Source organism: Nerophis lumbriciformis, linkage group LG15, assembly GCF_033978685.3.
Source record: "Nerophis lumbriciformis linkage group LG15, RoL_Nlum_v2.1, whole genome shotgun sequence".
Lineage (NCBI taxonomy): Eukaryota > Metazoa > Chordata > Actinopteri > Syngnathiformes > Syngnathidae > Nerophis > Nerophis lumbriciformis.
This window is the reverse complement of record NC_084562.2, coordinates 33,119,946-33,135,751: the sequence shown is the minus strand read 5'-3', so window position 1 is coordinate 33,135,751 and position 15,806 is coordinate 33,119,946. Positions and strand designations below refer to the sequence as shown.

The 15,806-nt window shown below is 43.4% G+C and overlaps 1 protein-coding gene across 4 annotated transcripts in view; it reads left to right on the top strand.

Moving 5' to 3' along the window:
* adamtsl5 (ADAMTS like 5) overlaps nucleotides 1-15,806 on the top strand; it is a 201,009-nt gene that overhangs the window by 132,520 nt on the left and 52,683 nt on the right. For all 4 annotated transcript variants that reach the window (XM_061975081.2, XM_061975078.2, XM_061975077.2 and 1 more), the window contains one exon: nucleotides 4,591-4,714. In XM_061975081.2, coding sequence (XP_061831065.1) covers nucleotides 4,591-4,714 — 124 coding nt within the window. The remainder of the gene's footprint in view (nucleotides 1-4,590; nucleotides 4,715-15,806) is intronic.

Genomic DNA, 15,806 nt, shown 5'->3' with positions numbered 1-15,806 from the left:
AAACGGCAGCAGAAACAACGGCTGCAATACCCAGTTTAGACCCATTCAGAGCGAGAACAACATGAAAAGACCTTGGTTTGCGCTTGGTTTCACCCCTCTTTTCTTCGCGGTGATTATGAGTTATTCTTCATCTAAATAGGAAGATATGAACATCCTAGTAGTCGGCATCCTAACGACAGCAGACATTGTACAGTAAGTGATGTTTTGTTATGTTTGTTGGCTCTTATGAATAAAAAACTATCAATAACTTAGTTGGAAAAAAAAGCGACCGTTGTGATACTTTTTTTAAATTAATGCTTAAAATTATCAAAATATGTAAATATTAAATGTAATTTTAAATGCGCCATTGACTACATTACATATATATTCTTATATAACTTCTTGCAACTCAACGCCAAGAAAACGGAAATGCTGATTATTGGTCCTGCTAAACACCGACATTTATTTAATAATACCACCTTAACATTTGACAACCAAACAATTACACAAGGCGAATCAGTAAAGAATCTGGGTATTATCTTCCACCCAACTCTCTCGTTTGAATCACACATTAAGAGTGTTACTAAAACGGCCTTCTTTCATCTCCGTAATATCGCTAAAATTCGTTCTATTTTATCCACTAGCGACGCTGAGATCATTATTCATGCGTTCGTTACGTCTCGTCTCGACTACTGTAACGTATTATTTTCGGGTCTCCCTATGTCTAGCATTAAAAAATTACAGTTGGTACAAAATGCGGCTGCTAGACTTTTGACAAGAACAAGAAAGTTTGATCATATTACGCCTATACTGGCTCACCTGCACTGGCTTCCTGTGCACTTAAGATGTGACTTTAAGGTTTTACTACTTACGTATAAAATACTACACGGTCTAGCTCCGTCCTATCTTGTCGATTGCATTGTACCATATGTCCCGGCAAGAAATCTGCGTTCAAAGAACTCCGGCTTATTAGTGATTCCCAGAGCCCAAAAAAAGTCTGCGGGCTATAGAGCGTTTTCTATTCGGGCTCCAGTACTATGGAATGCCCTCCCGGTAACAATTAGAGATGCTACCTCAGTAGAAGCATTTAAGTCCCATCTTAAAACTCATTTGTATACTCTAGCCTTTAAATAGCCCCCCTGTTGGACCAGTTGATCTGCCGTTTCTTTTCTTTTCTCCTCTGCTCCCCTTTTCCTTGAGGGGGGGGGGGGCACAGGTCCGGTGGCCATGGATGAAGTGCTGGCTGTCCAGAGTCGGGACCCGGGGTGGACCGCTCGCCTGTGCATCGGCTGGGAACATCTCTGCGCTGCTGACCCGTCTCCGCTCGGGATGGTGTCCTGCTGGCCCCACTATGGACTGGACTCTTACTATTATGTTGGATCCACTATGGACTGGACTCTCACAATATTATGTCAGACCCACTCGACATCCATTGCTTTCGGTCTCCCCTAGAGGGGGGGGGGGTTACCCACATATGCGGTCCTCTCCAAGGTTTCTCATAGTCATTCACATCGACGTCCCACTGGGGTGAGTTTTTCCTTGCCCGTATGTGGGCTTTGTACCGAGGATGTCGTTGTGGCTTGTGCAGCCCTTTGAGACACTTGTGATTTAGGGCTATATAAATAAAGATTGATTGATTGATTGATTGATTGAAAGAGACTAACAACTGTATAACAGATTCCTAAAACTACTTGAGCACTGTCATACAGAGACTCCTTTGACTTGCTTTTTGGCAGTAGGTCCTTAAAACAGTAGAATGCTTGTGTTGTATAGAGAGGGATATTTATTTCCCAAATTTAGTAACACTGACAAAATAAGTAGACAAAAATTACATGTCCACTGCAGAGCAGGCTGGTTCTCAAGAATACACCAAAAAAAGAATACTAGTGAAGTCTGACCCCCTGGTTGTTAGCTTTCTGGACATTTGGCCCTAGGGATGGGAATGGAAAACCAATTATTGTTCAGAACCGGTTCCCAGTATATCAATTCCTTTGACTTTGAGTCGGTTGCCATTTTTTCAAACGATTCCATTAACGATTCTTGCGGATGGGGATGTTGTCATTACGCAACGTGCGTAGTGACGTCAGACAGCAACGTAGCGGCGCCCGGGGAGAAAAATTGCTCCAAAGTTTGCGGACATTTTACAGGAAAGGATTGCAACATTACTACTTGTAATAATTCCAAGGTTGCCCTGTCATCAAGAAGACGACATATGCTGAAACATTTGAACACGCAGCATGTAATAACTATAAATTAATGTCACATTTTCCCAGAATACAGATACAAGGTACTAATACCGCCTATTGCTTGTATTCCGTCATGTGACTTCTTCCCTAAAGTGAAAAACAGTGGTAGTCAACCAAGCCAATGCGATGGAATCTATCACTACATGTTATCAAAAAATGATGTGTTGAGTGATCTGAAAGACTATCCGGCGATGGAATTCCTAGACATATCGAACTATCTGGTGCTCTAGACGTAATTCTACAAGACAAAACAGAAGCATGGAGGTCTACAATTTCTTTGTGTGTGGCTGGGTCAAGGAAATTGCTGTCAAAACTCTCCCGGATAAATATGCATTGTTTTAGCTCTTGTAAGGATGCATTTCACGATTCAACTTTGCATCTACTGCCATGTTTGTTGCCTTGTTATTATGCCGAGTATGCGTGTTTTTCTCCATCGTTATCAAAATATAACTATAGATGTCAACATGGTGTATGTGCCGAAAACCTCATGCATGATTGTTGCCTTTGGTAAAAGCTTAACTCTTTTAGGTTTTGCTGACATTTGCTTTCTTTTATATTTAGACTCGCCAAGTTGGTGTGCACTTGTAGAAAAAATGTGTTCTAAGAAATACAAACAATATATTAAGATAATACTTAAATCAATCAATCAATCAATCAATCTTTATTTTTATAGCCCTAAATCACAAGTGTCTCAAAGGGCTGCACAAGCCACAACGACATCCTCGGTACAAAGCCCACATACGGGCAAGGAAAAACTCACCCCAGTGGGACGTCGATGTGAATGACTATGAGAAACCTTGGAAAGGACCGCATATGTGGGTAACCCCCCCCCCCCCCCTCTAGGGGAGACCGAAAGCAATGGATGTCGAGTGGGTCTGACATAATATTGTGAGAGTCCAGTCCATAGTGGATCCAACATAATAGTAAGAGTCCAGTCCATAGTGGATCCAACATAATAGTAAGAGTCCAGTCCATAGTGGGGCCAGCAGGACACCATCCCGAGCGGAGACGGGTCAGCAGCGTAGAGATGTTCCCAGCCGATGCACAGGCGAGCGGTCCACCCCGGGTCCCGACTCTGGACAGCCAGCACTTCATCCATGGCCACCGGACCTGTGCCCCCCCCCCCCCCCCCCCCCCCCTCAAGGAAAAGGGGAGCAGAGGAGAAAAGAAAAGAAACGGCAGATCAACTGGTCTAACAGGGGGGCTATTTAAAGGCTAGAGTATACAAATGAGTTTTAAGATGGGACTTAAATGCTTCTACTGAGGTAGCATCTCTAATTGTTACCGGGAGGGCATTCCATAGTACTGGAGCCCGAATAGAAAACGCTCTATAGCCCGCAGACTTTTTTTGGGCTCTGGGAATCACTAATAAGCCGGAGTTCTTTGAACGCAGATTTCTTGCCGGGACATATGGTACAATGCAATCGACAAGATAGGACGGAGCTAGACCGTGTAGTATTTTATACGTAAGTAGTAAAACCTTAAAGTCACATCTTAAGTGCACAGGAAGCCAGTGCAGGTGAGCCAGTATAGGCGTAATATGATCAAACTTTCTTGTTCTTGTCAAAAGTCTAGCAGCCGCATTTTGTACCAACTGTAATTTTTTAATGCTAGACATAGGGAGACCCGAAAATAATACGTTACAGTAGTCGAGACGAGACGTAACGAACGCATGAATAATGATCTCAGCGTCGCTAGTGGATAAAATAGAACGAATTTTAGCGATATAACGGAGATGAAAGAAGGCCGTTTTAGTAACACTCTTAATGTGTGACTCAAAGGAGAGAGTTGGGTGGAAGATAATACCCAGATTCTTTACTGATTCGCCTTGTGTAATTGTTTGGTTGTCAAATGTTAAGGTGGTATTATTAAATAAATGTCGGTGTTTAGCAGGACCGATAATGAGCATTTCCGTTTTCTTGGCGTTGAGTTGCAAGAAGTTAGCGGACATCCATTGTTTAATTTCATTAAAATGGGAAACAATAAACGTTAAACGTATATCACCAACTTTTAACGAAGTGATCACTGCAAACTTGTGCAGTCTTTCCTTCCTTGCATTGGAGCGCGTGCCACTTTTTTCGTCATCGTTTCGTAAAATAGCCATAGGTCTTTTAATGAGTAAGTCCATTATTTGTGGTTTTAGGCCTTTGTGGGGGGTCTGGGAATGTAACGTTGAGCAAATAAAAAGCATTCATTTAAGGGTGTTTAGATTATTTAATATGTTAAGAATATCAAAGGTGCCCCCCCCCCCACAACCTTTCATTTTTCTATATGCGGCCCTCAATGGAAAAGTTTGGACACCTCTGATTTAAGCACCACTATTGTAAAGTACAATAAACAGTTGTTTGAATTATGCATCACTCAGAAGCCTGGCTGTGACTCCATCTTGGGTTCCAAGCAGCAGGAAGACGCCTGCATGGTCTGTGGAGGGAAAAACACCACCTGCCTTCATCACAGGAGTGTTTACCAGAGCAACGGCCTGGAGGCAGGTAGGATACACACACACACACACACACAATAATCAGCGTATAATCACCATGAGGAATCACTTTCAGACCTACTTGATTTCAGGATAATTCCAGGCTATCCACTCGTTTTTTGATAATGAATGTTCTTTCATGAGGGTTTTGTTGCCAAACAAAAGCAGTCGTCCTCCCCCACTCCCGATACATAAATTAAAGTAACAACATGGGGTTGAAAATTACAGTTGTTATACACTCAGAGAGAATGTGAGTGTATGTAGAGTTCAAAGTCGAGGTACTTTAACAGAACCCCATACTTTGAAACACATATTTTTCCATGTGCCTTTCATCCAAGTCTAAAAAAATGCATTTTTTTAAAACTTTGGCCAGAGTGAACATTTACAGTGTTTGTGTACAGACGGGTAAAACTGAGCTGTTTGGTTTGTGTCAAAAGAAATATATGACAGTATATGTATCAACGGTTTGGTGGCTGCAGGATTAGGTCTCTGCTTTTTGCACATGATGTGGTCCTGATGGCTTCATCTGGCCGGGATCTTCAGCTCTCACTGGATCGTTTCGCAGCTGAGTGTGAAGCGACTGGGATGAGAATCAGCACCTCCAAGTCCGAGTCCATGGTTCTCGCCCGGAAAAGGGTGGAGTGCCATCTCCGGGTTGGGGAGGAGACCCTGCCCCAAGTGGAGAAGTTCAAGTACCTAGGAGTCTTGTTCACGAGTGAGGGAAGAGTGGATCGTGAGATCGACAGGCGGATCGGTGCGGCGTCTTCAGTAATGCGGACGCTGTATCGATCCGTTGTGGTGAAGAAGGAGCTGAGCCGGAAGGCAAAGCTCTCAATTTACCGGTCGATCTACGTTCCCATCCTCACCTATGGTCATGAGCTTTGGGTTATGACCGAAAGGACAAGATCACGGGTACAAGCGTCCGAAATGAATTTCCTCCGCCGGGTGGCGGGGCTCTCCCTTAGAGATAGGGTGAGAAGCTCTGTCATCCGGGGGGAGCTCAAAGTAAAGCCGCTGCTCCTCCACATCGAGAGGAGCCAGATGAGGTGTTTCGGGCATCTGGTCAGGATGCCACCCTAACGCCTCCCTCGGGAGGTGTTTAGGGCACGTCCGACCGGTAGGAGGTCACAGGGAAGACCCAGGACACGTTGGGAAGACTATGTCTCCCGGCTGGCCTGGGAACGCCTCAGGATCCCCCGGGAAGAGCTGGACGAAGTGGCTGGGGAGAGGGAAGTCTGGGCTTCCCTACTTAGGCTGCTGCTCCTGCGACCCAAACTCAGATAAGCGGAAGAAGATGGATGGATGGATGGATATATGTATTAACAACAGATCACAAATTATAACAAGCATGGGCGTTTAAAAAATTGGGCGATTAAAAAAGCATTCAGTAGAGGCAGAGGTGGTACGACGCGTAACCAAGTCAGCTGTGGCTAAAAAATGCGCGGGTGTTGGACGTATATTTGTTTTCAACTCCACACTGGTGTGAGCGCAGATTTTTGCTAACACCTTAGTTGGGAAAATGTGTGTTTGCTTCAGATTTCGAAAAAAACGTTTCCAATAGGAAATAATGGGGATACAATGTTAATATTGTTGACTAATAATTGTTATCTACTAGAGATGCGCGGTTTGCGGACACAACCGCGGAGTCCGCCGATTATCCGCGGTTCGGGCGGTTGAAATAAAAAAAAATTAGATTTTATCCGCGGGTCGGGTCGGGCGGTTGAAATAAAAAAAAAATTAGATTTTAAATAGATTCAGGCGGGTGGCAGTTAAACCAATTGGGAAATATATATACATAGTTAAATGTTGTTACCCACATACGAAAAACGAGCAGGCACCTGCTGCATATGCCACAACAGAAGAAAAAAAAAGAAAAAGAGATGGACACTTTTACGGAGCGGAGAAGGGACGCCTCGCCGGGGTCCGGGACCGAGGCCCCTTCCCCCGAGAGGGCCCCACCGGGAGCCGTAGCTGAGGTGATCCGCGAGAAGGGCCCGACGCACGTCCAGGGTCACCACCGCGCCCACCGCACGACACCCCGCCTCGTCCGCCTTCGCCGCAGCCGGCGTCACGCGCAGCAGGTAAGCAGCTTACCTGCCCGCCACCCCCGTGGCCGTGGGATCGTAACAGGGGTCAATCCGCGCGCTCCGCCCGCGCAGCTTACCTGCCCGCCACCCCCGTGGCCGGGGGCTCGTAACAGGGGTCACTCCGCGCGCTCCGCCGGCGCAGCTTACCTGCCCGCCACCCCCGTTGCCGGGGGCTCGTAACAGGGGTCACTCCGCGCGCAGTGCGCTCACGAAAGGGGTGGGGCAAGCAGAACTGGCGCTGCGGGATGAACCGAACGCCGGGTTAAGGCGCCCGATGCCGACGCTCATCAGACCCCAGAAAAGGTGTTGGTTGATATAGACAGCAGGACGGTGGCCATGGAAGTTGGAACCCGCTAAGGAGTGTGTAACAACCCACCTGCCGAATCAACTAGCCCTGAAAATGGATGACGCTGGAGCGTCGGGCCCATACCCGGCCGTCGCCGGCAGCGAGAGCCGCGAGGGCGAGGCCGCGACGAGTAGGATGGGCGCCGCGGTGCGCACCTCCACGCGGCTCCCAGATGATTGCTGCATTGGATCAGTCGCCTTTCTTTAACAGGCAAAAGCTTTATAACCTCACTAATGCCTTGCATCGTCTATATTAGATATATAACAACGGGCGGGTGCGGTGTTGATTAAATGTTAATTCGGGTGGATGCGGATGGTTGACAACTTTTGTCATGCGGTTGCGGATGAAATAATTGCCTATCCGCGCATCTCTATTATCTACCTATTTTCCCCTGATGAAAATAAGACAATAACAAATCAAAACAAAATGCATACATACTAAGACAAATAACAAACTTAACTGATATTTTTGTCGACGAATAAAAACGAGACAAAAATGTTGACAGACACAAAATCTCATCATATTTAGTTTTGTCTTGTCCATGGGTGGGACAAGTTGTGAGTATGTCCAACCACAGCTATTTAAAAGTGCCCATATGAAAGTTAGTTACAATGGAGAGCCAGTCAGATGCTTTTCCTTGTGAGATGAGGAAGTTGAATTTCTTCCCACCAAAACAATAATGTAAGAATTGAACATATTCCACATAGTAATATGTGTACACCTGGGAGAAAGAGGAGAGGACGCATTTTATTTTTGACGCTATATGAGGCCATCAGCAGGCGAGTCAACGAGACATCTACACAACTGTAAGTTAAAGCAATGTGTCGTTGCTGCTTCCGGCCTGGTCTCCTGCGTTCAGAAACAAATTATAATGAAGGCATGCATCATAACTGTTTGTTAACACACATACAGGTAAAAGCCAGTAAATTAGAATATTTTGAAAAACTTGATTTATTTCAGTAATTGCATTCAAAAGGTGTAACTTGTACATTATATTTATTCATTGCACACAGACTGATGCATTCAAATGTTTATTTCATTTAATTTTGATGATTTGAAGTGGCAACAAATGAAAATCCAAAATTCCGTGTGTCACAAAAGTAGAATATTACTTAAGGCTAATACAAAAAAGGGATTTTTAGAAATGTTGGCCAACTGAAAAGTATGAAAATGAAAAATATGAGCATGTACAATACTCAATACTTGGTTGGAGCTCCTTTTGCCTCAATTACTGCGTTAATGCGGCGTGGCATGGAGTCGATGAGTTTCTGGCACTGCTCAGGTGTTATGAGAGCCCAGGTTGCTCTGATAGTGGCCTTCAACTCTTCTGCGTTTTTGGGTCTGGCATTCTGCATCTTCCTTTTCACAATACCCCACAGATTTTCTATGGGGCTAAGGTCAGGGGAGTTGGCGGGCCAATTTAGAACAGAAATACCATGGTCCGTAAACCAGGCACGGGTAGATTTTGCGCTGTGTGCAGGCGCCAAGTCCTGTTGGAACTTGAAATCTCCATCTCCATAGAGCAGGTCAGCAGCAGGAAGCATGAAGTGCTCTAAAACTTGCTGGTAGACGGCTGCGTTGACCCTTGATCTCAGGAAACAGAGTGGACCGACACCAGCAGATGACATGGCACCCCAAACCATCACCCAACCATGCAAATTTTGCATTTCCTTTGGAAATAGAGGTCCCAGAGTCTGGAGGAAGACAGGAGAGGCACAGGATCCACGTTGCCTGAAGTCTAGTGTAAAGTTTCCACCATCAGTGATGGTTTGGGGTGCCATGTCATCTGCTGGTGTCGGTCCACTCTGTTTCCTGAGATCCAGGGTCAACGTAGCCGTCTACCAGCAAGTTTTAGAGCACTTCATGCTTCCTGCTGCTGACCTGCTTTATGGAGATGGAGATTTCAAGTTCCAACAGGACTTGGCGCCTGCACACAGCGCAAAATCTACCCGTGCCTGGTTTACAGACCATGGTATTTCTGTTCTAAATTGGCCCACCAACTCCCCTGACCTTAGCCCCATAGAAAATCTGTGGGGTATTGTGAAAAGGAAGATGCAGAATGCCAGACCCAAAAACGCAGAAGAGTTGAAGGCCACTATCAGAGCAACCTGGGCTCTCATAACACCTGAGCAGTGCCAGAAACTCATCGACTCCATGCCACGCCGCATTAACGCAGTAATTGAGGCAAAAGGAGCTCCAACCAAGTATTGAGTATTGTACATGCTCATATTTTTCATTTTCATACTTTTCAGTTGGCCAACATTTCTAAAAATCCCTTTTTTGTATTAGCCTTAAGTAATATTCTAATTTTGTGACACACGGAATTTTGGATTTTCATTTGTTGCCACTTCAAATCATCAAAATTAAATGAAATAAACATTTGAATGCATCAGTCTGTGTGCAATGAATAAATATAATGTACAAGTTACACCTTTTGAATGCAATTACTGAAATAAATCAAGTTTTTCAAAATATTCTAATTTACTGGCTTTTACCTGTACATAGCACCTTTGTCAGCGACGTTGCATAAAAACCAAAAAAAGAGCCTAAAAGAAAAATTAGTCCGTTTGCCTGCGTATCGTTCTGAGGAAGCAAGCGTCCAAACAAAGAACCCCACATGTTGGTGTTATTAAAACCGCACTTGTGTTAGTCTGCTCTTTTCTTGTGTAAGTGTGTTATTAATTTGTTAGCCTGTTGTCCCCGACAAGTCACTGCGGTGATGGTAAAAGTGATGAAATGCTCAATTATACATTACATTCATAATTTATATGTATTTTACATTGTTTTATGCATGTAAAACTACAATTATTCGCTATAAAATGTGTTTTGTGTTAATATTTTTTGGTGTCTGGAACGGATTAATTGCATTCACATAAAAAAAAAATTTTATGCTTTTTTTCATTTTTTGTCAGAGCTTTTGGAACAGATTAATAATGACAACCAAGGTACGGCTCTAACTAACTAACTAACTAACTAACACAGAAAAGAACCAGCTATCTGTATCAGTGATTTTTAACCCAAGATACGTTCGTGATTTTAGCCAAGATTGACTAATACATTGTTGTTTTTGTACAGAGTTGCTGTTTAACATTGCATCCGAAAAGTATTCCCAGCACTTCACTTTTTCCACATTTTTCCACTTTCCACAAATGTGCCGAAAAGACTCTCAGACCGTGAGAAACAAAATTCTCTGGGCTGATAAGACACAGATTGAACTCTTTGGTGTGAATGCCAGGCGTCATGTTTGGAGGAAACCAGCCACCGCTCATCAGCAGGCCAATACCATCCCTGCAGTGAAGCATGGTGGTGGCAGCATCATGCTGTGGGAATGTTTTTAAGCAACAGGAACTGGTAGACGAGTCAGGATAGAGGGAAATATGAATGCAGCAATGCACAGAGGCACCCTGGATGAAACCCAATACTTCTCATCCAACCTGATAGAGCTTTAGAAAGAGGAATGGACAAAACTTACCAAAGATAGGTGTGCCAAGCATGTGACATTGTATTCAAAAAGACTTGAGGCTGTAATTGCTGCCAAAGGTGCATCAATAGAGAATTAGGCAAAGGCTGTGAGTGTGAATACTTACAGGTAAAAGCCAGTAAATTAGAATATTTTGAAAAACTTGATTTATTTCAGTAATTGTATTCAAAAGGTGTAACTTGTACATTATATTTATTCATTGCACACAGACTGATGCATTCAAATGTTTATTTCATTTAATTTTGATGATTTGAAGTGGCAACAAATGAAAATCCAAAATTCCGTGTGTCACAAAATTAGAATATTACTTAAGGCTAATACAAAAAAGGGATTTTTAGAAATGTTGGCCAACTGAAAAGTATGAAAATGAAAAATATGAGCATGTACAATACTCAATACTTGTTTGGAGCTCCTTTTGCCTCAATTACTGCGTTAATGCGGCGTGGCATGGAGTCGATGAGTTTCTGGCACTGCTCAGGTGTTATGAGAGCCCAGGTTGCTCTGATAGTGGCCTTCAACTCTTCTGCGTTTTTGGGTCTGGCATTCTGCATCTTCCTTTTCACAATACCCCACAGATTTTCTATGGGGCTAAGGTCAGGGGAGTTGGCGGGCCAATTTAGAACAGAAATACCCTGGTCCGTAAACCAGGCACGGGTAGATTTTGCGCTGTGTGCAGGCGCCAAGTCCTGTTGGAACTTGAAATCTCCATCTCCATAGAGCAGGTCAGCAGCAGGAAGCATGAAGTGCTCTAAAACTTGCTGGTAGACGGCTGCGTTGACCCTGGATCTCAGGAAACAGAGTGGACCGACACCAGCAGATGACATGGCACCCCAAACCATCACCCAACCATGCAAATTTTGCATTTCCTTTGGAAATCGAGGTCCCAGAGTCTGGAGGAAGACAGGAGAGGCACAGGATCCACGTTGCCTGAAGTCTAGTGTAAAGTTTCCACCATCAGTGATGGTTTGGGGTGCCATGTCATCTGCTGGTGTCGGTCCACTCTGTTTCCTGAGATCCAGGGTCAACGCAGCCGTCTACCAGCAAGTTTTAGAGCACTTCATGCTTCCTGCTGCTGACCTGCTCTATGGAGATGGAGATTTCAAGTTCCAACAGGACTTGGCGCCTGCACACAGCGCAAAATCTACCCGTGCCTGGTTTACGGACCATGGTATTTCTGTTCTAAATTGGCCCGCCAACTCCCCTGACCTTAGCCCCATAGAAAATCTGTGGGGTATTGTGAAAAGGAAGATGCAGAATGCCAGAGCCAAAAACGCAGAAGAGTTGAAGGCCACTATCAGAGCAACCTGGGCTCTCATAACACCTGAGCAGTGCCAGAAACTCATCGACTCCATGCCACGCCGCATTAACGCAGTAATTGAGGCAAAAGGAGCTCCAACCAAGTATTGAGTATTGTACATGCTCATATTTTTCATTTTCATACTTTTCAGTTGGCCAACATTTCTAAAAATCCCTTTTTTGTATTAGCCTTAAGTAATATTCTAATTTTGTGACACACGGAATTTTGGATTTTCATTTGTTGCCACTTCAAATCATCAAAATTAAATGAAATAAACATTTGAATGCATCAGTCTGTGTGCAATGAATAAATATAATGTACAAGTTACACCTTTTGAATACAATTACTGAAATAAATCAAGTTTTTCAAAATATTCTAATTTACTGGCTTTTACCTGTATGTACATGTGATGTTTTAGTTTTTTATTTGTAATACATTTGCAAAAAAAACAACAACTTTACATTGTCATTATGGGGTATTGTCTGTAGAATTTTGAGGACAAAAATTTATTTATTCCATTTTTCAATAAGGCTGTATTACAACAAAATGTGGAAAAAGTGACACGCTGTGAACACTTTTTGGATGCACTGTACTTCACAGCAACTTCACAAGTGTGGCGTGCAACATGGTGCAAGCAGCCAGCACTGGGATGCTGGCCATAATGGGCCAATGTGAGCAAGGACAACACAAGCTGATAATGTCTGCTTTGTTTGGAGGACTCCAAAGTTCAGTGAGGTGTTCTCTCCTCTTACAAACGGATAGAGAATTGATGGAGACCGATCGTTCCTACAAGGTCGAACGATTTAGAGTTCATCGGCGCATGTCTGTAGTTCGGACATTGAGCATATTGTCTCCCAAAAATTGGTAAGTAGGAGCAACCAAAGCAAAAGGCTTTTCACAGTATGTCATGGATGTGACTCAAAAGGCAGAGCTTTTCACTCCGGAACAGCAGGGGAACCATAGACCTACCCCTGCCTTTTTGTTGGGACTCGGCAGTGAAACTTTGCCCTGGAATCAAATAATTTATAAGGAGTTCCTTAAGTCCTCTTAGTTGCGCATCATTGTGTGTCATAAAACCAGAATGTCAGAAAGTAGGTTTGTGTATTTATGAATGTTGTAAATAAGGTTCCCAACAGCGGAAAACACTCCAAACATATATATGATCCAAAACCAAAAAAACACAAACACAATAAAACACATGCAACTGAAACGTTCTGCAAGCACATACAGGTAAAAGCCAGTAAATTAGAATATTTTGAAAAACTTGATTTATTTCAGTAATTGCATTCAAAAGGTGTAACTTGTACATTATATTTATTCATTGCACACAGACTGATGCATTCAAATGTTTATTTCATTTAATTTTGATGATTTGAAGTGGCAACAAATGAAAATCCAAAATTCCGTGTGTCACAAAATTAGAATATTACTTAAGGCTAATACAAAAAAGGGATTTTTAGAAATGTTGGCCAACTGAAAAGTATGAAAATGAAAAATATGAGCATGTACAATACTCAATACTTGGTTGGAGCTCCTTTTGTCTCAATTACTGCGTTAATGCGGCGTGGCATGGAGTCGATCAGTTTCTGGCACTGCTCAGGTGTTATGAGAGCCCAGGTTGCTCTGATAGTGGCCTTCAACTCTTCTGCGTTTTTGGGTCTGGCATTCTGCATCTTCCTTTTCACAATACCCCACAGATTTTCTATGGGGCTAAGGTCAGGGGAGTTGGCGGGCCAATTTAGAACAGAAATACCATGGTCCGTAAACCAGGCACCCCAAACCATCACCCAACCATGCAAATTTTGCATTTCCTTTGGAAATCGAGGTCCCAGAGTCTGGAGGAAGACAGGAGAGGCACAGGATCCACGTTGCCTGAAGTCTAGTGTAAAGTTTCCACCATCAGTGATGGTTTGGGGTGCCATGTCATCTGCTGGTGTCGGTCCACTCTGTTTCCTGAGATCCAGGGTCAACGCAGCCGTCTACCAGCAAGTTTTAGAGCACTTCATGCTTCCTGCTGCTGACCTGCTCTATGGAGATGGAGATTTCAAGTTCCAACAGGACTTGGCGCCTGCACACAGCGCAAAATCTACCCGTGCCTGGTTTACAGACCAGGGTATTTCTGTTCTAAATTGGCCCGCCAACTCCCCTGACCTTAGCCCCATAGAAAATCTGTGGGGTATTGTGAAAAGGAAGATGCAGAATGCCAGACCCAAAAACGCAGAAGAGTTGAAGGCCACTATCAGAGCAACCTGGGCTCTCATAACACCTGAGCAGTGCCAGAAACTCATCGACTCCATGCCACGCCGCATTAACGCAGTAATTGTGGCAAAAGGAGCTCCAACCAAGTATTGAGTATTGTACATGCTCATATTTTTCATTTTCATACTTTTCAGTTGGCCAACATTTCTAAAAATCCCTTTTTTGTATTAGCCTTAAGTAATATTCTAATTTTGTGACACACGGAATTTTGGATTTTCATTTGCTGCCACTTCAAATCATCAAAATTAAATGAAATAAACATTTGAATGCATCAGTCTGTGTGCAATGAATAAATATAATGTACAAGTTACACCTTTTGAATGCAATTACTGAAATAAATCTAGTTTTTCAAAATATTCTAATTTACTGGCTTTTACCTGTAAACGCAGGAGAATCAAAAACAAATGCAGAAGAAATATGCTGCAAATATCGACAATACCCAAAAGTGCTGCAAGTTATAATAATAATTCACCCCTATACAATATCCTACCCTAATACCCTACTGTGCAATATTACCCTTCGAGTGCAATACGTTCGACACTGATTGTTATTTATTACTCCGGTACTCTTGTCTTGTTCTGTATATTGTACAGTATTTTGTATTTCTATAGTGTTTTGTATATTGTACATGATTGCTTATTATTTTTATTGGATAGTAGTCTGTTTATTTCAATTGTTAGTTTTTTCTTTATTACCTGTTGTGTAATTTAATTTATTTTTACCCCATATTTGTTCCCACTACCGCACCTTAAGTTGGAGTCGTTAAAGGCCTACTGAAATGCGATTTTCTTATTTAAACGGGGATAGCAGGTCCATTCTATGTGTCATACTTGATCATTTCGCGATATTGCAATATTTTTGCTGAAAGGATTTAGTAGAGAACATCGACGATAAAGTTCACAACTTTTGGTCGCTGATAAAAAAGCCTTGCCTGTACCGGAAGTAGCAGACGATATGCGCGTGACGTCACAGGTTGTGGAGCTCCTTACATCTGCACATTGTTTACAATCATGGCCACCAGCAGCGAGAGCGATTCGGACCGAGAAAGCGACGATTTCCCCATTAATTTGAGCGAGGATGAAAGATTTGTGGATGAGGAAAGTGAGAGTGAAGGACTAGAGGGCAGTGGGAGCGATTCAGATAGGGAAGATGCTGTGAGAGGCGGGTGGGACCTGATATTCAGCTGGGAATGACTAAAACAGTAAATAAACACAAGACATATATATACTCTATTAGCCGCAACACAACCAGGCTTATATTTAATATGCCACAAATTAATCCCGCATAACAAACACCTCGCCCCTCCCGTCCATATAACCCGCCAATACAACTCAAACACCTGCACAACACACTCAATCCCACAGCCCAAAGTACCGTTCACCTCCCCAAAGTTCATACAGCACATATATTTCCACAAAGTCCCCAAAGTTACGTATGTGACATGCACATAGCGGCACGCACGTACGGGCAAGCGATGAAATGTTTGGAAGCCGCAGCTGCATGCGTACTCACGGTACCGCGTCTGTGTATCCAACTCAAAGTCCTCCTGGTAAGAGTCTCTGTTGTCCCAGTTCTCCACAGGCCAATGGTAAAGCTTGACTGTCATCTTTCGGGAATGTAAACAATGAAACA